Source organism: Dromiciops gliroides, chromosome 1, assembly GCF_019393635.1.
Source record: "Dromiciops gliroides isolate mDroGli1 chromosome 1, mDroGli1.pri, whole genome shotgun sequence".
NCBI classification, from domain to species: Eukaryota; Metazoa; Chordata; class Mammalia; order Microbiotheria; family Microbiotheriidae; genus Dromiciops; species Dromiciops gliroides.
In genome coordinates, this window is record NC_057861.1 from 190,997,610 (window position 1) to 191,019,755 (window position 22,146).

At 38.1% G+C, this 22,146-nt stretch overlaps 1 protein-coding gene across 5 annotated transcripts in view; it reads right to left on the reverse strand.

The window, feature by feature from the left end:
• Positions 1 to 4,998: 4,998 nt before the first annotated feature.
• The window catches only part of ADNP2 (ADNP homeobox 2), a 53,648-nt gene continuing 36,500 nt past the window's right edge, over positions 4,999 to 22,146 (reverse strand). For 3 of the 5 annotated variants that reach the window (XM_043977113.1, XM_043977115.1, XM_043977114.1), the window contains exon 4: positions 4,999 to 9,219. In XM_043977113.1, coding sequence (XP_043833048.1) covers positions 6,199 to 9,219 — 3,021 coding nt within the window. In that variant the 3' untranslated portion in view covers positions 4,999 to 6,198. Of the gene's footprint in view, positions 9,220 to 15,738; positions 15,835 to 22,146 lie in introns of all 5 variants that reach the window. The other 2 variants (XM_043977116.1, XM_043977117.1) reach the window with 1 other exon arrangement.

The following is a 22,146-nucleotide window of genomic DNA, read 5'->3' on the forward strand; positions in this document are numbered from 1 at the left end:
TCTAGAAAAGAGGGTAAATTAGAAAGAACCCCAATCACCTCTTGAAAGAGACCCCAAAATGAAAACTCCCAGAAATATTATAGCCAAACTCCAAAGCTCTCAGGTCAATGAGAGCAGTCAAAAACATTTCAAACATTCTGGAGCCACAGTGATTTAGCAGCTTCTACATTAAAGGATCAGATGTCTTAGAATGATATTCCAGAAGGCAAAGAAGTTAGGATCATAACTAAGAATCCTCAACACAGAAAAACAGGAAAATTCTTCAGTGGAAAGAAAAGGATATTTAATAAAATAGAGGATTTTCAAGCACTACTGATGAAAAGACTAGAGCTGAATAGAAAATCTAACTTTTAAATATGACTCAAGAGAAGCATACAAAGGTAAACAGGAAAGAGAAATCAAAGGGATTCAACAAGATTAAACTGTTTACATTCCTAAATGGGTAGATACTTGTAACTTCTAAGAACTTTAGCATTATTAGGGCAAAATGGTAAACAGGAAAACAGAACAGAGGGAAGTAGTAATCACAACTGAAAAAAAAATTAACAGTAGATTTCTCTTATAAAGGCCTCATTTCTGGGGGCAGCTAGGTGGCGTAGTGGATAAAGCACCGGCTCTGGATTCAGGAGTACCTGAGTTCAAATCCGACCTCAGACACTTAACACTTACTAGCTGTGTGACCCAGGGCAAGTCACTTAACCCCACTGCCCTGCAAAAACAAAACAAAAAAAAAGAGATAAAGGCCTCAATTCTTAAATATGTAAAGAAATGAGTCAAATTTATAAAAATACAAGCCATTCCCAAATTGATAAATGGTCAAAAGCTATGAACAGAAAGTTTTTAGATGAATTAAAACTATAGTCATATACATAAGTGCTCTAAATCACTTTTTTTGCAGGGCAATGAGGGTTAAAGGAGTTGTCCAGGGTCACACAGCTAGCAAGTGTCAAATGTCTGAGGTCAATTTGAACTCAGGTCCTCCTGAATCCTGGGCTGGTGCTCCATCCACTGCGCCACCTAGCTGCCCCTCTAAATCACTTTTGATTAGAGAAATGCAAATTAAAACAATTCTGAGAGGGGCAGCTAGGTGGCACAGTTTATAAAGCACTGGCCCTGGATTCAGGAGGACCTGAGTTCAAATCCATTCTCAGACACTTGACACTTACTAGCTGTGACCCCGCGCAAGTCACTTAACCCTCACTGCCCTGCAAAAAAGAAAAGGTGAAATGAAAATAAACAAAAAATAATTTCAATTAAAACAATTCTGAGGTACTACCTCACAACTATCATATTGGCTAATATGACAAAAAAGGAAAATGCTAAATGTTCCAGGGGATGTGGGAATAAAGGGACACTAATGTACTTTTGGTGGAATTGTGAGTCAATCCAATCATTCTTGGATAATTCGGAACTATGCCCCAAGGGCTATAAAAGTGCGTATCCTTTGATCCAATAATACTAGGTGGTCTGTATCTCAAGATTTTTTTTTTTAAAGGGAAAAGAACCTCTGTACAAGAGTAGTTATAGCAGCTCCTTTTGAGTTGACCGAGAATTGGAAATTAAGGGGATACACACCAATTGGGGAATTACTGAACAGGATGTGGTCTATGATTGCAATGGAACTATACTGTGCTATTAAGAAATATGAAAAAAAGAAGAAATTATATGGGGCAACTAGGTGGCGCAGTTGATAGAGCACTGGCCCTGGATTCAGGAGGACCTGAGTTCAAATCCAACCTCAGATACTTGACACTTACTAGCTGTGTGACCCTGGGCAAGTCACTTAACCCTCATTGCCCTGCAAAAAACCAAAAACAAATCCCAAGAAATGATGAACAGGATGCTTTCAGAAACTAGAGACAAATGAACTGATGCAAAGTGACATGAGCAGAATGGGGAAACACTATATACAGTTATCACTGTATACAGTTACTTAGCTATTCTATTCTCAGCAATAGAATGATCCGAGACAATCCCTATAGATTTATGATGAAAAATACTACTCACTCCTCCCTTACATGTTTTCCCTTAAATAAGCTAGCTCTTGGGGGGAAAAAAGCCTTTTAAAAATTGTTTTAGGGTCATTTATATGCCCAGTACTTAGTAGTCTTTTTAAAAAATTAACACTAAGCTTTATACTATCTTTATTCTTTTATTCTAACTTGACAATATCTTTATGAATCCTGTTCTGTAAGGTATTAGCTAACCCTTAATATTTAGCTTTGTATAACCCGCAAATGTGGTAAAGCAGACCATCTATAGCTTTCTTCAAGTATGCCTTTTAGAATAAAAAATCTAGAGTCATAATACTAGAGCTGTATCTAGTCCAACTTCATTTTACAGGAAAAATGCTTGAGTCCAAAGAAGTTGTAACATTCATTTAGGGATAATTGTTTAGAAGAGCCTATACTTACCAATACTGAGTCCTTTTCACTGAATAAATTTTTAAAAAGTATACTTCTTTCAAAGTACTTGAGTGTCCACCCACAGCCCAAATTTTAGAGAATCCTTTCTGAATATGGTTTTAATGTAATCACACAAAAAAGAGGTTTTAGCTAATTATGCTTGTTAATGTGACATCTCAAAACTGCTTTCCTTGGCACTAGATATATTAGTCAGTGATGAACCATCAATGTAATTCAGATTCACTAGGCAAACCAACTTTTAAATAACATTTGGATTTTTCTTTTGGGCTAATCATTACAAAACCTAATGAAAAATATAATCATCCTGACAAAGTAAAAGCCACTTTATAAACATAACTCCTTGCAGATCAAATTCACCAACACTGTACTACATATATACATTATAAAGTTAATTTTAAATCCTGTAAAGCCTAAAATTCTAGCTGTGATATTTAAAATTTAATATGGGGCAGGTAGGTGGTGCAGTGGATAGAGCACTGTCCCTGGAGTCAGGAGTACCTGAGTTCAAATCCGGCCTCAGACACTTAACACTTACTAGCTGTGTGACCCTGGGCAAGTCACTCAACCCCAATTGCCTCACTAAAAAAAAAAAAAAATCTAATGTGTGGTTGCCTCACCTGACCCCAGTGTGGGGGAGAAATTAGCTAAGATTTACTGATCAATTCAGCAAGAGTTTAGGCTTTTAAGTATTTATTAAAGTGTATTAGATGTTAGTGAAGAGAGTGAGAGGAAAAGCCACTTTTACCTAGCTATCTAAGAAAGTGAAAAATGCCCCCCACCAACAGCCAGTTCTCAAACCAAAAGACCAAGGTCCTTAGCCGCTTCTCCCAGAAGCCCCCTGTGAAACAGGAAGCAGGGCCATCCTCACATACAACTCCAAGCTAATGGACTGGTAGCATGACCCACAGGCATTAGACACAACTTCCAGGTGCCAATCTGACCTTTGAAACCCTAGAAAGGTCACTTCCAGACACAGAAGTCACATGTTTTCTTTTCAGGCCTGATTCTCACAATGCCCCTCTCAGCTGGGGGTGTGGTTCCAATTCTCAATTGGTATGAAGTTAATTTTTTATTCTTGAAATTTAACATTTTTTGGATTAACTTATACCATTTTTCCCTCCAGCATTTGGGCACTTTAAAAATTCTATTTAATTTCTATTTCTTCTACAATAATATAAAGCTATAATTTTTTTTTTTTTTTGGTGAGGCAATAGGGGTTAAGTGACTTGCCCAGGGTCGTACAGCTAGCAAGTGTCAAGTGTCTGAGGCCGGATTTGAACTCAGGTACTCCTGAATCCAGGGCCAGTGCTTTATCCACTACGCCATCTAGCTGCCCCGCTATAACATTTTTATAATTACTTTTGAAACTTAATACAATGCAAATACTGATACATCAATTTTTAGGAAATCTTTTACAAGAGGTCCCAGATTTGTTTCATCATGTAACTTTTTTTTAACCAAATGATTAGTTCAAAAACTAGTCCAAATGTGATCTCCACTAACCAGCAACCAAAATTTCATGACTTAGCATCCTAAGTTATAAAAGATAACATTATGTATGCTTTGCCACGACAAATTAAGAGTTTGGGACTGGAATGCTGTCAAGGACCCCATATTCTCTAAAGCAAAGCTTCTTAAAACTGAATTGTGACTCCATATGTGGTAATGTGGGGGTTGTGAAAAATTTGGCAACAGGAAAAGGTTTTATACACACACACACACGCATATATATATACACTATGCCTACATACCAGGGTAGCATAAAAATTTCTGGAGCAAAATGGGGTTGGGGTAGAAAATGAAGACCTAATGGGCTGAATATAAATTGTCCCACACTGGCTCAATAAGGGACCACTCTTGTTCCCAACCACAAGAATGACAAAGGCCTATCTTGCTACTTTGATAAATGTTTTCTATATGATCATACCTACAATCTTTAGGCCATAGGATGCTGTCATTAAACTATCCCCTACAGTTTATTCTACGGAATAGAATTAGCTCATATGATGGATTATACAACTGCCTTTAAATTTTGCTTACTTCTTTTCACAATGACTATTTAATACTGTATAAAAAATTTGTATCAAGTCACATCAAGGTCATGTTGTTATTTTACTATTTAAAGAATGAAAACCATTTCTTTATTTTCAATAGGAAAATATGGAGCTTTAATTCAAAATAGACATTTTGAAAACAATTTATAAAAAAATTTTAAATGGGAAAAGTTCAGCAAGCCTTTTCTTTGAAGTTTACAATAGGAGAGTACATTAACAACCACAATCCAATTACACAATTGCTTCAAAAGACGCAGTGTAACACTTGCATGCAACATTATCCCAAAAATACTATGTAGAAAGTTCCATTTAATAATAGGACTCAAACTTTCCACAGAGCCTTCCAACTTTTGATCATATGGGTTTTAAGCTCTATACCACCTTCAATAAAGAGCAACAAGAAATAAGATGTCTGCTTTCTCCCCTCCCACCCCCTTACCCCCCGCCCAGAATTTGAACAATACAACAGACAATGACTAGACTGGCTACTATTAATGTGTCCAGCTCATTTCAGTTATTTTGGATTTTGTAAAAGATTCTAATGGATATCCAAAGATCTCCATTTATAGGCAAAGTGTAACAGAATAAAGACCATATAATTAAACATCCGTACATTGACATACTAAAGCAAATAGTTGTATCCTTCCATTTTTCAATGTTAAGGAAATCCCATCACTCTTAAATTTTAATATACCAACTGCTGAGAGATGACCATTAGGCTTAATTTAATTCTTACTAGATTCACTGAAAATCTTATTGTAGCCAGCTTGTCACCACTACACTGACCTGGATATCAATTGGTAACCACCAAGTGGCAAAACTTCTAGATTCCTATTTCCTTATCTTAAAAAAAATTTCCCCTGTTCCCTTCTGGGCAGTTTCTGAGGAAATTAAGGGGGCAGGGAAAAATTTTCAGGTATTCCAAATTTTTGTTGATTAAAAGGCACTAAGAAGGTACTGCCTTATTTCTCTGCATGGAAAGTAATACATGTCAAAAAAGGAAAACATACTGAAATGCATTTCTGGTATCTAGAAAAAGTACTTCATTTTTGGTAATAATGATGCTTTTAATCTATGAACTATATATACCACATACAAAATTTTGGATTTGGGCATATATTCTATAAATGAAACTTTTTGATTTCTATAAAATATAAAAGTAGCACATTTGAAAAATCATAAATTGGTCACAGTATTTTATAAAGGAGAAATTAGCAAGTTAATGCAGCACACCACCAGTGTGCCACATGCATCACTGGATTTTTACTTATCACTTGTACTCCTCTCTCTAAGAAAAAGTTTGCTGTACCATTCGCCACTAAAAGAAAAACTAGCTACTGGGATGAATGCAAAAATGCAAAAAACAAAAAACCAACAAACAAAAAACCAACAGAACAAAAACAATGTCGTTTCAGTATTGTCTTCTTAATCTCTTAACACTACTGGGTAAACAAGTATGTAAAACATAAGAGAGTTAATTTATTACATGTAAATGGAAAAACTAACAGAATGACTTCCACAAAAACAAAGCAAGGACTATTCATACTGTGTGCCCAGAAATATCTAGAGAAGCAGGGTAAGACCACCATAATCCATTGGGTCATTACACTGTAACTGAAAACCGAAGTGCCCCCCTCCCAAAAACAAAACAAAATGCCACACCTCACCAAATTAAAAACTAGCCTTTTGATTGCTTGTGATTTCTTAAATAGCTTTTTTTACAAAGTTTGTGTTTCATATTCAAAGTGTAATCTGTGCTTAACATTTTTCAGTTCTGACATATCAAAACCCAAAAGCACAGAAGGTTTGTAATTTTTTATTGCTCTTAGGCATGTATATCTTCTTTTCCCAAAAAAGGATGCAACATCAATTTTCCACACCCACAGAAGGGATGACAGTAGTTCTATCTCTCTTTTGCTAGGATATGGTCTCTTGTGGAAGTAATCTCTAAGAAACTGCTTTTTCTCTTCATATGAACGGTCTTCATACTTCTGGGGATTTAGTGCCAGAATATGAAGAGCATCATCATTTATTAGTGGACCTTCAGTCCTGCTTTCATTCTTTTGTTTTTTAGAAGGCACATTCACTGCTTTTTCACAAACAGAAGTGATGTCATTATTTATGACAAGAGGTTCTTCTCTATCCCTTTGGTCCTCTGCCCCAGAATAAAGATCAGGAAGTTTTCTCTTGACAGGAAAAACAGAATCATGTATCTCACCATTCACTGGTGGTAGTTCTTTTTCACTAAGAACAGACTGGATCTGAAGATCTGAACTACTAACTTTGGGAGCACTCCTGCATCGTAACAAGTGTACAGTAATTGCTGTCATTGTCATTTTCCCAGTATATACCCCACAGCAATGGATGCACTTGAAAGCAGGAGACTTCAAAAATGTATGTACAGTTGGCATGACATGATGTTTTTCCTTTAAATGTATTTCATATGTTTCTGTGGTCACAAAAGTACCAAGGCAAAATGGACAGGTACTGCTGCCTTGTTTTCTAGGATTGCTGTGGTCCTCAAGAGTCTGTGGCCTCACTTTAATATAAATTGGTACAAGTATCTTAGAGTACATCATAGCTAGTACTGCCAAATAGACTTCCCTTTCTCCAGGTTCTTCCTTTGGCAACATGGTAATGAAATCAATATGAGGAAATATTAAGTCACCATTAGCATCATGATCTAACTGGAAACCTCTGTTGCTGTAATCCACAGATAATCTATTCTTTCCAAGATGCGCAGTCCTATTATGATCCGAAAGACTTTTAATATTGTGAAAAGTGCAAGGACAGAATAAGCACCCCAAACCATGCATTAATAAATGATGCATAAGTTCCTCCTCAGATATGAAGCATTTACAAGAAAGACAGTGAAGAGTTCTGTCTTTCATCCATCTTAAAAACGGTGCACATGCCGCAAGTTTTTCAGGCTCAAGTTTTTCATCTGATCTTGATCCACCATGTTTATGAGCAACTTCCATGTGCACCTGGTAGACATTAGATGGAAAGAGTTCATTGCAAACTGGGCAGGTTTTCCACTGTTTAGCTTGTTTGAGACTGGAAGCATGGCTTGTTTCTGGAGTAGATGAAGATGCCTGGACAATCATATTTTGAGAAGTGCTTACCACTACTGGAGGAGAGGGTGCACCAGCTGGGGAATTAGATATCTGTGTAGCAACACTAGACTGCATGAGCTGAATTGGCATCTGTGGTGGTGTAACATTTGCTACACCACCAGGTGGTACAGGCAACGTAACTGAAACTGGTGCTAGTGTATATGTAGGTACCCCATTAACTTGTTTCCCTGTTGGTATTAACTGTCTAAGAATAGAGCCTGCAGTTAGGAAAGTGGCATTTTGGGAGATACTAGGTCTGACTGGCTGATTTACAGGTAGAACACCTGGCTGATTAAGGTGGAGTACTCCAGGTCTCACTGCCTGGCCAACAGGAAGAACTCCTGACATAACAGACTGATTGAGCTGAAGAACCCCTGATGGTACTGTCTGGCCCATGGGCAGAACACCTGATGGTACTGCTTGGCTCACAGGGAATACTCCTGATGGAACTGTCTGACCCACAGAGATTATCCCTGGTGGAACTGCTTGGATGACACCTGATGCAACAGGTTGATTAACAGGAAGCACATTAGGTGCAATGGGTCTATTTATGGGAAGAACTCCAGGCCCAACAGGTCTATTTAAGGGTCCAACAGGCTGATTAAGAGGCAAAAGTCCTGGGTGAAGGGTTTGGTTCACAGGGAGAACCCCTGCTCCAGACTTACTGACAGATCCAACTGGTTGGTTTAAGGGAAGAACTGTAGGACTCACAGGTTGATTAAGTGGGAGGCCATGAGAAACAAAAACAGGTTGAGGAACAGATGTCTGAAGAGTAATATTATTCTGGCCCACTGGCAAAGGGCTAGACACAAGAGTTACGTGTGATTGGGCAGCAGCAGGGGCATTATGAGTAAGAGTCCCAGAGGCACTTGAGGCCACAGTTACTGCCTGTGACTGTACCAGAGTTTGGTTTTGATTATTCTGTGGCAAGGCAAGTTGAATACAAGTGGAAGCAGCAGTTGCTAGTGCTTGTGCACTGCTGTTAGTTAAAGGAGACATGGCCATATTTGCAGAAAGTTTAGGAGCAATGTGCATTTGCTTCAGAAGTCCCGTTTTCTTAATATGTTCTGAAATCACACATCTGAGCCTATTTTCCAGATCTCTGTGTGTGTCTGATGTCAAAATATGATACATTAAAGCATCCAGGCTGATGGCACCTATATTACATTTTTTACAATAGTACTTGTCAGAAGTTGGAACTGTATTGGCTGTTGAAGTGTTATCGTTTTTCACTTCATTGGGAATTTCATCAGTTCTCATGCCAAAGTAGGAAGCAATCAAGTAATTAAAATGTGCTATTAGTACATGCTTCTTCATGCTGTAGTACAAAGTGTCTGTAAAGTGACATTTTAAGCACGTGAAGTTTATCACATCACTCCTGGATGGTTTAGATTCACCCAAAATGTTCATGGTGTAATTCTGGATTTTCCTATGAGAATGAAACATCCGAAAGTGTTTTTCTACAACTTTGGGCTGAGAAGCAAAAACACATTTTGAGCAAGGAACCACTAGTTCTTGGTCAATTTCATCTTCATGATAACGATGCAAATGATTTTTCAATGAAGAAAGTAGTTTTGTTGAATACTTGCACAGACTACAACAGTACGGCTTTGTTCGATATCTCTGTAGGAAAAAAAAAATCAAAATACTTTCAATATTAACATTAAGAATGCGAAACATTAACTCATATCCATAATGTAAAGTCTCTCAAAGAAGCTACTTCTCCAGTCAGATCTCCAGAAGTAGTTTTGAAAGCGGGTACACCTCACTCTAATTTCCTAATACAAGGTGTTTTTTTTCTTTCCAAATAAGTTGTGTTTATCCTGCACTTAATAAATACCTAAATCATATTAACTATCAAAGAAAATAATTACAAGTTTTACATCCAAAGCTTTTAATTACAATGTTACTCCGCAAAGATTCATTCCAATGTCTCACAAAGGTAGAGGTGACTCTTGGTTCTTCAAAGTCCATGTCAGAAGAACATAATCTCAGACAAGCCATACTATGCTCAAAAGTCAGGTACGGGGGCAGCTAGATGGTGCAGTGGATAGAGCACCGGCCCTGGAGTCAGGAGGACCTGAGCTCAAATCCGGCCTCAGCCACTTAACACTTACTAGCTGTGTGACCCTGGGCAAGTCCCTTAACCCCAATTGCCTCACTAAAAAAAAAAGTCAAGTATGGCCTTTTTACCTAGGACCACACTAGCCAGGCACAGAGAAACTTAATAGTAGCTTGGGCACTTAATGAATTATTTGGCCGAGGCAATCCATGAAAAAAAAAATACAAATGACCATTTAGCCCATGTGACAAGTTTGGTTTTTTTTCCTCCTAGAAGAGTAGAGGAAAAGAGGAGCAGAGGAAATGAAGACAATGTCTAGACCATACATAAATATTAAGTTTTTTTGGCACTGTAAATGTGAGATCCTTGTGCAATGATCAATGATCAGAGATCAGAGATAGATCTAATTGTATCAATCATATCCTAACTATCAATGAAGCCAAAAGAAAAGATGTCAGAGATATAATCAGAAAAAAAAGACCATTCATGTATCAAGAGTAAACAGGAAACGGATGTGTTCCACTAATATACACTCTTTTTTTTTGGGGGGGGGGGGCAGGGAGAAGGGGTTATGGGTCACACAGCTAGTAAGTGTCTGAGGTCAGATTTGAACTCAGGTCCTCCTGAATCCAGGGCCTGTGCTTTATCTACACCACCTAGCTGCCCCTCTATTAATTATGCAGCTCAGAGACAGAACACAAGGAATTTCATTTTACTTCAAATTTTAACTGATTCCATTATATTCATAGTCCTTGATACAAAAACAAAAACCCCTGCAATTTGAAGCTACATTAAGAAAAGCATCATGACCAAAATTTAGATTATAATCCAGTTTCTCTCTCTTTGGAAAAAATATATTTTAGGACAAGCATATTGGAATCCTTCTAGAGAAGGATGACCAGGATGGTAAAGGGACTGGGGGAAAAAAAGTAGTGAAACTAGTCTTCTACATGGAAGAGCTGAACACCAAGTAATAAAACCGAGGAAGTAAGATCTTTTAAGAAAGAGAACTTTCAATTTTGTCCCAGAATCTGCAGTAAGGGTCCTGGAACATAACAAGCATGTAATAAACATTTATTGAATTGAATCAAGGAAAAGTTCTGCTAAAAAGCTTAAATGACTTCATGGTGACACAGCTAGGTAAGTATCTGAAGTCATATCTGAATGCAGATCTTCTTGACTTTAGGCCCAGGGCTCTATCAAGAGCACCACCTAGCTGCCTTAAAGAATAAAACAATTCCTACTCTCATGGAGCTTACAATGTAATGGGGAAACAAGTACATATGAGTATATATAAAATATAAAGAGAATAAGAAACCAATACAAAGCAATTAGGGTGAGAAGACTGCAGCAACTGGGGGATTAGGAAAGGTTTTTGAAGAAGGGGTACTTGGTGTGTATCTTGAAGGCAGAAAGGGATTCTGAGAAGTAGATGTGAGGAAAGAATACATTTCAGGCATGGCAAATAGCTTGTGCAAAGCCAAAGAAATGGGAGATGGATGTTGTCTGTGAGAAACTGGTAAGCCAATTTGGTTGGATTACTGCAGATAAACAATGAGGCAGGAAAGATAGGTTGTTACCATGCTGAAACTTTATTCTGCTAAGTAGTGCAATGGAGAGTGCTGGACTTGAAATTCAGGAAGCCCTAAATTCAAATCCTGCCTCAGACTAGCCAAACTGTGGGGGCCAAATTTAATATATGAAGAGTTAATTGGGTGGCTCGCCGAAATACTGGGGTCCCGGAAATGAGGGGCCTCTAGGTTCAAAGCTCTCTCCCCTCTGAACTGCCTTTTTAGATATTTCTCCCAGAAAGGAGCCTAACAGCCTCTGCTTCACAAATGAATCAGGTTTTATTAAGGAGAATAAAGTAAACAGCAAAGGTGAAATTAATAAAATCAAATACAAGGGAATAGGGGAAAACAAATATGGATAATCCTCCTAGCTCTAACCTAAGTCTATACAAAAGAGCAGAGTTTGTATTTAACTAACCACCTGGGGCTTGTAGCTTCAATGGAAGGAACAGCTTACAGCCAGGCCTGAAGCAGTCTCCCACTGCTGCTGCTCACGCCAGGGGGAAGAGAGAGATAACTACAGAAGAGCAGTCAGCTTCCCTCTTTGAGGGAATCTTCCTCCCCCAAAAAGGGAGGTCCTTCAAAAACTGCCTATGGAGAATGGTTTCTCCTTCTGACCTCAGCAGCATACATCACTTCAGGGCAGGCCAGTTGTAGCTTCTCCCAATGAGTCAGCCAAATTCTAATAATCCTACCACAGACACCTTTACTAAGTCTTACTTAACTTCCTCTGTTCCTCAAATGACATGACATGCAACAAGCTTTGCAAAAAATAAGGCATTATAAAAAATGCAAACTTATTTCTCTTATAGAGACAATCTGGAAGAGAGATGGAAGAAGGGAATTAAGTTGTTTTGGACATTTTTGAGATGTCTCTGGAACATAATTTAAAATGTCCAGTGAAGGACAGAAGTAGAAAGGAGAATAGAACTAGATTACATATGTATATATATATACTGCAGATATGGGAGTCATCTGCATAGAGATGATAATTAAACCTATGAGAGCTGAGATCACTATGAGAATGTAAAGAGAAAAGAGGCCCATGATAGAATAATAGGAACATACACAGAGGATGTAATATGGATAATGAGACAAGACTGAAGAGCAGTCAGAAAAGTAGAAAAGAACCAAGAGAGATTGGTATCATGAAATGTGGGAGGACAGTGTGGTCAACACTGTCAAACGCAAGAGTAAAGTCAAATAGGATGAAGACTGAGAAAAAACCATTAGATTTGGCAAACAAGAGGCTCTTGGTAGATCTGGAGAGCAGTTTCAGTTGAATGAGATTTCAAAGCCAAATTCCACACGTTATAGAATGAAAGAAAGGAAGTGCGGGCAATGAGTATAATTCTTCTAGTATAAATGAGAAAGGGAGCAGAGTATAGGATGAGAACTTGAGGGGAATGGTCCCCTCAACGGGTTGATGACAAGGAAGACAAGCCTACATGAAGAAAGTAGTGTGACCACAGCCAAGGTTAACTGATTGTGAGAGCAAGCTTTTGTAGAATGGAGAAAAGGGATGGGATTGGCCTCAACTCATTATTTGAGGTAAAGGGAAGGAAGGAAAGAGTAGGAGATGGTGTAAAGAGTTTCTGAGATGAAGGGAAGAGGCAAAGAGGGAGCTCACAAGTAAGAGGCTAGGTATTCAGAAAAAGGTTAAGTAAGGGAGGGAAGAGGTTTGAAATATATTCTAAGAGAAGAAAAATATAAATCAATCAAGAAAGGCATAAAAGGACTACCTTGCTGCAGTAATGGCCCAGCTGAAGTTGTTAAACATAAATTTATAGTGTACTTCTGTGTGACTTCCCACAACTCCATTCAACAGCCTGGGAGTAGGAGCAAAAAATAATAGTGGGAATGATTCAGAGCTGGGGTTTAGCATGGGTTAGCGGTGATAGGACAAACGAGAAAGGGAGTCAATGGTTAAACTTTAGGACTGAAACTGGGAAGGAAAGAAAGGAAAGGAAATGGCTTGACAAAGTACTGAACAGAAGTACTGATGGTCACAATGAAAAGCTACAGATTTAAATAGGATAAACTGATGAGAGGGATGGAATGTGCTTATGGTAAGAGGGAAATGTCAGAATTTTTTATTAAGGAAGTAAAACATATATGGGTAATAGTGAGATCTAGGGTATAATTATTAGATATGTGAAGTAGATAACATGATTTAAGGAGAGTATGGAACTCAGAGATTAGAAGAAAATGAACTTTAGGGATGGATTAAGTTCCCTAGTGCAGGGAGAAGACCATAACCAGCCAGTTTTGAATTGCTTAAATAATATTTTATCTTGTTTTCCAATTAGATGTAAAGATAGTTTGATTTTTCTAAGACTGAATTCCAAATTTTTCTCCCTCCATCCCAAAACCAGCAAGCAATCTGATAGATTATATATTACTATCATATTAAACTTATTTCCACATTAGTCATATTGTGACAGAAAAAAAGGAAAAAAACCCAAGAAACAAAAAAAACCCAACAACAAAAGTGAAAACAGTATTGCTAGAATTGAATTCAAACTCCACACTTCTTTTTTTGTTGTGGAGAGCATTTTCCATCTGAGTCCTTCAGCATTGTCTTGGATCATGATCTTGCTGAAAAGAGCATCACATAATGTTGTGGTTTATGTGTACAATGTTACTGAACTGCTTAAGATAGGAGGGAGAATGACTAGGGTAATATATTAGCAATCAACTAATATGCAGACTTTGATAAGAGTGATTTTCAAAGGAGAACAGGTTGTTGAACAAAGGAAGTAAAAAGAAAGTCTGTAAATAGCCAGGAGATAGGTTGCATTCTAAACTCAAGCTCTAGGAACAGTGTATGTGTGAGGTGGGATGGGGAATAGAAGGACAGATAAAGGTATATTCAGTTCTTGTGAATGCAATGTAGTCTGGGAGAAATCAGGTCTCAGTGAGTTCAAGCAAATGGAATATGATCAATATCCAGAATGAAGGAATGTTTATTCACCATGAAAACAAAATCTACAGGGGTCAGTGGTAGGGGTGGGCAGAGTTAGAGCAAAACAAAAGAACGATAGAGTTGAGGAGAATAGGGGTGGAAAAGTATTTAGGATGGACAGGTATTGACTAATACAGGGACTAGGAAACAAAGCTGGTGAGTTTGTTAACCATAGGGGCAGTAGCAAGGGCAGACTGACATGGCCAAAGTGATCTGATTAGTGAAAAATACAGTGGAACTTACTACCCCTTACTTATTCTAAAAATGACAATGCAAACAGACTGCATTAGCTTTGTTTTGCCTAAGCATTTTTTGTGTGTGTGTGTGTGAAGCAACTGGGGTTAAGTGACTTGCCCAGGGTCACACAGTACGTGTTAAAAGTGGCTGAGGCTGCATTTGAACTCAGGTACTCCTGACTCCAGGGCCAGTGCTCTATCCACTGTGCCACCTAGTTGCTCCGTAAGGCATCTTTTCTAGCCAATTTTAAAGGACATTCATGAAGTAACTGAAATATTCCTACATGTCTTATTGGTTTGGGGTTTGTTTTGGTTTTGGGGTTGTTTTTTTTTGGGGGGGGGGGCAGGGTAATGAGGGTTAAGTGACTTGCCCAGGGTCACACAGCTAGTAAGTGTCAAATGTCTGAAGCCACATTTGAACACAGGTTCTCCTGAATCCAGTGCCACCTAGCTGCCCCCAGGGTGATACTTTTCAACATTATATTTAACCCATTTAGAGCACATTTCTTTTAGCAGTGCAGTAGGGGCTTCCTCCCTTCCCTCCTCTCCTCACTCAAATAAAGTTCCTCAGCCACTCTCTGTTGCTACTCCCTTTGAAGTTCCTGAATCCAGGGCCAGTGCTTTATCTACTGCACCACCTACCTGCCCCATTTAATATTTATTGTACACCCTCTATATACATAGAGATTTTTCTCCGAAGATTGATCTTCCAGAATGGGGAATCTTTATTTGTCTTTGTATTTGCCCAGGACTGAAGACTATGCCTACCACAGGGCAGATTCTTAATATTAACTAAAATACTGTATATGGCCTCTAAGGTACTCAAATGTTTTTATAAGGATATGATATAAAGCCAATATATACTATAACAGAAGATCAAGGATAATCAACAAAGGCTAACAATCTTACAAAATTTTTCATGGCTGCAGAGAGACTGGAAAAGAAATTAAACTAGTTGTCAAAGGATGGATTGGTAAGTAGTAATTTGTACAGGAAAAAATAGAGAGAGACCATTTCAGATGAGGGAAAAACAAAGTGTAAAGGCAGTGACATGGGATAGCCATAGGTTAATGAGACTAGTCTAACTAGAGTGGCAAAGGAAAAATATAATTTGAAAACATATGTTCTTCTAGATTATGGAAAACCTTGAAACTCAAGCCCACAACTAAAGTTGAATTTTCTAAAAATTATGTTTTGTTTCTATTCAGCAAAAAAATCCACCTTTTTCTCTCTCCTTTACCCTTAACACATAACCAAAGAAAGACAAAACCCTGTCACAATATATATTCAAGCAAAACAAATTTTTACCTTGACCATTTCCCAAAAAATGTTCCTACTCTCTAAGTCTTCACCTCTCTACTGGCAGGTGGGAACCACTGTTTCATCATCAGTCCTCTGGTTCATCTGTCCAGGAATTATAATTGGTTATCATAACAAGTTTAAACTTGATGTGCTAGAAATTAATAAGTACTTAAAGTTCCAGAGGAACAAAGTGACATGTAAAAGACTATATAGAAAATTATTATGAGGGCAGCTAAGTGGCGCAGTAGACAAAGAACAGGCCCTGGATTCAAGAGGATCTGAGTTCAAATCCTGCCTAAGACACCTGACACTTACTAGCTGTGTGACCCTGGGCAAGTCACTTAACCCTCATTGCCCCCCCCCCAAAAAAAAGAAAAGAAAGAAAATTAGTAGTAGCATTAAAGAAATATTGAAAGGCAAAACAAGTAAAGGAAGACAGCTATGAGGTAGTTGCAGCATGCGCGATGTCATGGAAGGTCTAAATGAAGATCTCACTGGGAATAGATAAAGGATACAGACATTTCAAAACAAGGGAAAAAAATGGAAGACAGTTGCTGAATAATAGAATAGAGGATAAAAGAGAAACAATTTTAAAATCTCAGGGTATCATCAAGTAGCTGACAGAAAATGGTAGTTCCAAGGCAATAAGGAAGCTAAGGAAAGGATATGATCAGAAGAGGAAAAACAGTTTTAGAAAAAAAATTAGAGTCAATGGCAGGCTATCTCAGTGGAAATGTCCAGTAAGGATTTGGAGGTATGACTTAAGCTGAAGTTAGATAAAGGACAGAGTTAGACGGATAGATAAGGAATCAAATGAGGGTCACATTCATCAGCTGAACACATGAATTCATTGTTGGTGAAGCTATGAAATTATTCAATCGTTCTGAAAACTATCTGGAAATATCTCAAGAAAAATTAACATAGTCATGCCCTTTGATAGAGAAATTTCACCTGTAGATGTATACTCTACATAAGTCAATTACAAAAAATGAAAGCCGCAGATACACAAAAATATCAACTGATAACAGCACTTTTGAGAGTCAAAAAGGGGGGGGGGATGCTCCATTAATTTGAGAATGTATGTGCAAAATGTAGTTCATGAATGCAATTGGAACATACTGTGCTGTGAGAAATTATGAATGACAAATAAAAAAATGCATGATGTTATAAAGTGAAGTAAACAGAACCATATCAAGGAATCTTTGCTGCATAGATGGAATTTTACTATATGCATGTGGATGTTTACTGAATATGAAACTTTAGGGTACTTTTCTGTCCTACTTAAATTCAAATGCTTTCTTATAATCTTTTTTCAAAAAAGATCATTTATTTAGTTATTTATTTATTTTTGCAGGGCAATGGGGGTTGGGGGTTAAGTGACTTGCCCAGGGTCACACAGCTAGTAAGTGTCATGTGTCTGAGGCCGGATTTGAACTCAGGTACTCCTGAATCCAGTGCCGGTGCTTTAACCACTGCACCACCTAGCTGCCCCCAGTTTTCTTATAATCTAAAATAAGATACGACCCACTGTCAAATATTGCTTGCAGAAGCAATAACCCTATCAAAGATGCCTTCAGTTGATATAAGGAGCACTTGTATAAATATCTTGAATGGGTGGAAATAATCGAAGTTTTCCTGGTTACCTTTATTTGTTCCTTTGGTGTTAGCAAGGTCCAAGACGCTTCTCACACCTTTGGTATCTCTTCCTTCAGATTCTGTACATGTTAATCTCAACACACTCACAAAAAAGATGATCTCTACATGTGTTTCATCTAATCTGGATGCTTTTGTTACCTTTATTTTTTCATCACTTCTATCTCCCCTATAAGCATATCTGTGACTCTGTTATTAGGGTCTAAATAGATAGTTTTGTTTTTCAGTCTCTTTAATTCACACAATGGCAAAAGATGGAGATTCTGATGCCCATTCCCATTTTCCCCTGCCAATTACTTATTTAAACAATTTAGGATTGAATTCTTTCAACTGTACAACATTATCTTTTTCTCAGTATTTTTTTCTTTTTGAATCATTTTTAATCTCTTCTAAAAGCACATCCAAGACTATGATGTTAGGGTCCATGTGTGGTGGTTCCAACCATGCATGATAAAAATCTCTTTTTGGGTAAATTTTTTATTTTCCTCTTTGAATGCCCTTCAAATGACTTTGCTTTCCAGGTTCTTTTGCCAAGTTTATGACTAAAGTGTTTTTAAATGGGTTCTTTTGATCTTCTAAGGCAAATACTAGTTAAACTGTTATAATGAGTGTCAAAAAGAATTTCTATATTGTTGTGTTCACATTGAATTATTTTTTAAACAGTTCAGGGTTGTTTCAACTGCATGCCCCATCTTTTTTACACTGTCATTCTTCTCTTGTTTTTAAAATAATCCTGATATTGGCCCTACCAAATCAATGGTCTGACTGTGCAGAGAGCAGACTCCTATACTTTACAAGAATTTTCGGGGCAGCTAGGTGGCACAGTGGTTAAAGCACCGGCGCTGGATTCAGGAGTACCTCAGTTCAAATCCGGCCTCAGACACTTGACACTTACTAGCTGTGTGACCCTGGGCACTGTGTAACCCCCACTGTCTGCCAAAAAAAGAAAAAAAATTTTTGTATGTTAAAAATGTAATCTCCATGGGGCAGTTAGGTGGTACACCAGCCCTGGATTCAGGAGGACCTGAGTTCAAATCTGTCCTCAGACACTTAATTCTAGCTGTGTGACCCTAGGCAAGTCAATTAACTCCAATTGCCTCATCCAAAAAAAAAAAAAAAAGTAATCTCCAGCTGGATTTGGGCTCAGGTTCTCCTGGGCTGGTACTTTATACACTGCACCACCTAACTGCCCCAAGTTGAAATCTTTAAAAAAAATAAAATTAAGGGGTGAGAGGAATGCACTGGGAGAAAGGGGAAGGGAGAGGTAGAATGAGGTAAAGTATATCACATAAAAGAAGGAGGAAAAAGCTTATGGACTGGAGGGGGAGATGAGGGAGGTGCCAGGGAGTGAGTGAGCCTTACTCTCATTAGAACTGACTCAAAGAGGGGCAGCTAGGTGGTGCAGTGGATAAAGTACCAGCCCTGGATTCAGGAGTTCAAATCTGGCCTCAAACACTTGACACTTACTAGCTATGTGACTTTGGGCAAATCACTTAAAAAAAGAATTGGCCCAAAGACAGAACAGCATACACACTCAATTGAGTATAATATAGCTTGCCCTGTGGGAAAGTGGGAGGGGAAAGGGGTGAAAGGAAGGGAGAGCAGATTGGGGGAGGGGGCAGTCAGAAGCAAAACACTTTTGAGGAGGGATAGGTTGAAAGAGAACAGAGTAAATATCAAGGGGAAGGAGTAGGATTGGACAGTTAGCAATAGTAACTGTGAAAAAAATTTGAAGCAAGTTTGTCTGACAGGCCTCAATTCTCAAACACATGAGTCAAACTGAGACAAATTAGTTAAAATGAGAGCCATTCCCCAATTGATAATATGAACAAAAGATGAAGTTTTCAGATAAAATAAGCAAAGACACCTATAGCCATGTGAAAAAAAAATGCTCTAACTCACTACTGATTGGAGAGATTCAGGTCAAAGCAATTCTGGGTACTAAGTCATACCTATTGAATTGGATAATAGGCAGCAGAGGAAAATGACAAATATTGTAAGGGGTATGGGGAAAATGAGGCATTAATACACTCTTGGTAGAGTTGTAAACTCATTCTGTAGAGCAATTTGGAACTATTGCCAAAGGGCTAAAAAACCATGCATACTCTTTGAGCTAGCATTACCACTACTAGGTTGGTATCCTAAAGGAGATTTTAAAAGAAAAGCTGGGGGCAGCTAGGTGGTGCAATGGATAAAGCACCAGCCCTGGATTCAGGAGGACCCGAGTTTAAATCTGGCCTCAGACACTTGACACTTTCTAGCTGTGGGATCCTGGGCAAGTCACTTAACTCTCATACACACCCACCCCACCCCCACCCAAGTTAAATTCGAAATTAGGATGATGCCAATCAACTGGGGAATGGCTGAACAAACTGTGGGATGAGATTAGGATGGAACACTATTGTGCTATAAGAAATGATGAGCAGGATGCTATCAGAAGGACTTATGAAAAATGCAATCCATCTACAGAGAAAGAACTGATGGTATATGAATACATATTTAAGTATAATTTTTTTGTTAGTTCCTTTCTAAAGTTTTTTTTGTCTTTTCTTTCACAACCTGACTAATGTGAAAATCTTTTGCATGACTCCACATACATAACTTATACTGAATTTCTTGAGCTCTTAAGGGGTGGTGGGGAGGGAGGAACTTGGAATGCAAAGTTTTAAAAATCGATGTGAAAATTTGTTGATACATGTAACTTGAGGGAAATTGTAAATTAATTAATTGATTGATCAATTAAAATGTAATCTCCTGGGGGCAATTAGGTGGCACCATGGATAGAGTACCGGCCCTGGATTCAGAAGGACCTGAGTTCAAATCCAGCCTCGGACACTTAACACTTACAAGCTGTGTGACCCTGGGCAAGTCACTTAACCCCAATTACCTCACACAAACACAAAAAAAAGTAATCTCCTTCATTTTTTCTATCCACCTCTATACCATTCTTCCTGTTTGCCAATCTCCACCTAATTCCAGAACTCAAGGTCTCATCCATATACCCCTAGGTTCTGACTAGTGGGCATTTCACCTTGTTATTTTTTACTAACCCCAATTTCCATCTTTAGTTCTGTGAATAGTAATCAAATCATATTTAATCAGTTATCTTATTCCTCTAATCACCACTCTTTATGACATCCCTGTCCAAAACCTTCTGTTATAGTCACTGCTCCCTTCTGTGTTGTCTTTCCCATTAAAATGTAAGCAAGACAGGAGGGTAGGAACTGTCTTGCTGAGTGTACTACTACTATTCCCAGCACTTAGTACAGTTTCTGGCACATGCATGCATGCATGCATGCATTCATGCATTCTTTTTTTTTTTTTTGGAGGAAGAACTGTTTGCCTTTGTTTTTGCAACAAACATTTTATGTTTTCCACTTACATGTAAGGGTTTTCAACATTGCGTTTTTATAAGATTTAGAGTTCCAAATTTTTCTCCCACCCTCCCTTTCGTCCCCCCTCCACAAGACAGCAACCAATCTGGTAGAGGTTATATATGTTCAATCCACAAGTACTCTTTTTATCAGTTCTTTCGATGGGAGTGAATAGTATGCTTCATTATTCGTCCCTTGGAATTGTCTTGGATCACTGTATTGCTGAGAGTAGTTAAGTTATTCACAACTACTCATCAAATAATACTGCTGTCACTATGCACAATGTCCTCCCAGTTCTGCTCGTTTCACTATACATCAGTTCATGAGTCTTTCCAGGTTTTTCTGGGATCATCCTGTTTGTCATTTTCTATAGCACAATTCCATTTCCACTACAATCTTATACCACAGCTTCTTCGGTCATTCTTCAATTGATTCTCGGTTCTTAGCTACCACAAAGATTTGCTATAAATATTTTTTGTACAATTTTCCCCCCCTTTTCTCTTTTTCATGATTACTATTGTTAACTGTTTCCCTCCATCCTATTCCCTTCCTCCATTCATTCATTCTTTATGTTATTTGGTGCTTGCCACATCTGCTGTTCATTCATTCTTCGTTCTTGAAGAGGTTAAATGACATCGAATGGGTCATGTCTTGACTTGAGTGTGAACTGGATTTGAGCAAGGCAGAGCTGAGTAAAGTCATCAGTCTCACTCTCTCCTCCAGAGTCAAAGTTCAGTGGCAAGATAAAAATCAAGACCACTGACGATGGCCTGGGATTTTGTCGGTGACCCTTGCTATGTCTAATTCTTTTCTCAAAAAAGTATATATGAGAGAAGAATAAACTTTCTATATAATCTATAAGCAGCCTTTCTCCACAAGATCCAAGATTTAGCATTTTCCAGGTCTTCCTATCTTCAAGTCTAGTGGCTTTATCCACTATATCAGACTGCCTTTCTTCCTTCTTTTTAAGCCATGCTTTCCCTAATTCTCCCCATACTCAACATTTCCTATCTTCACACTCAGGTCACTACTATCAGAGGCTAAGTTAATTTGACTTGAAAGGTCTTATCAAGGTATTTGTAGAATGAGCAATTGCAAATTGAGGAATAACTAATCAGAGTATAGCATGCTGATAAAAGTGAATATACAAGGGGCAGCTAGGTGGCACAGTGGATAAAGCACCAGCCCTGGATTCAGGATGACCTGAGTTTAAATCTGGCCACAGACACTTGACACTTACTAGCTGTATGACCCTGGGCAAGTCACTTAACCCTCATTGCCCAGCCCCAAAAAAACAAAACAAAATCAGATGAATATACAATAAAAATCTACAAAGTATATAAATAAAGCCTTATATAAAACAGTACAAAGTAAAGAAAGAACCAAA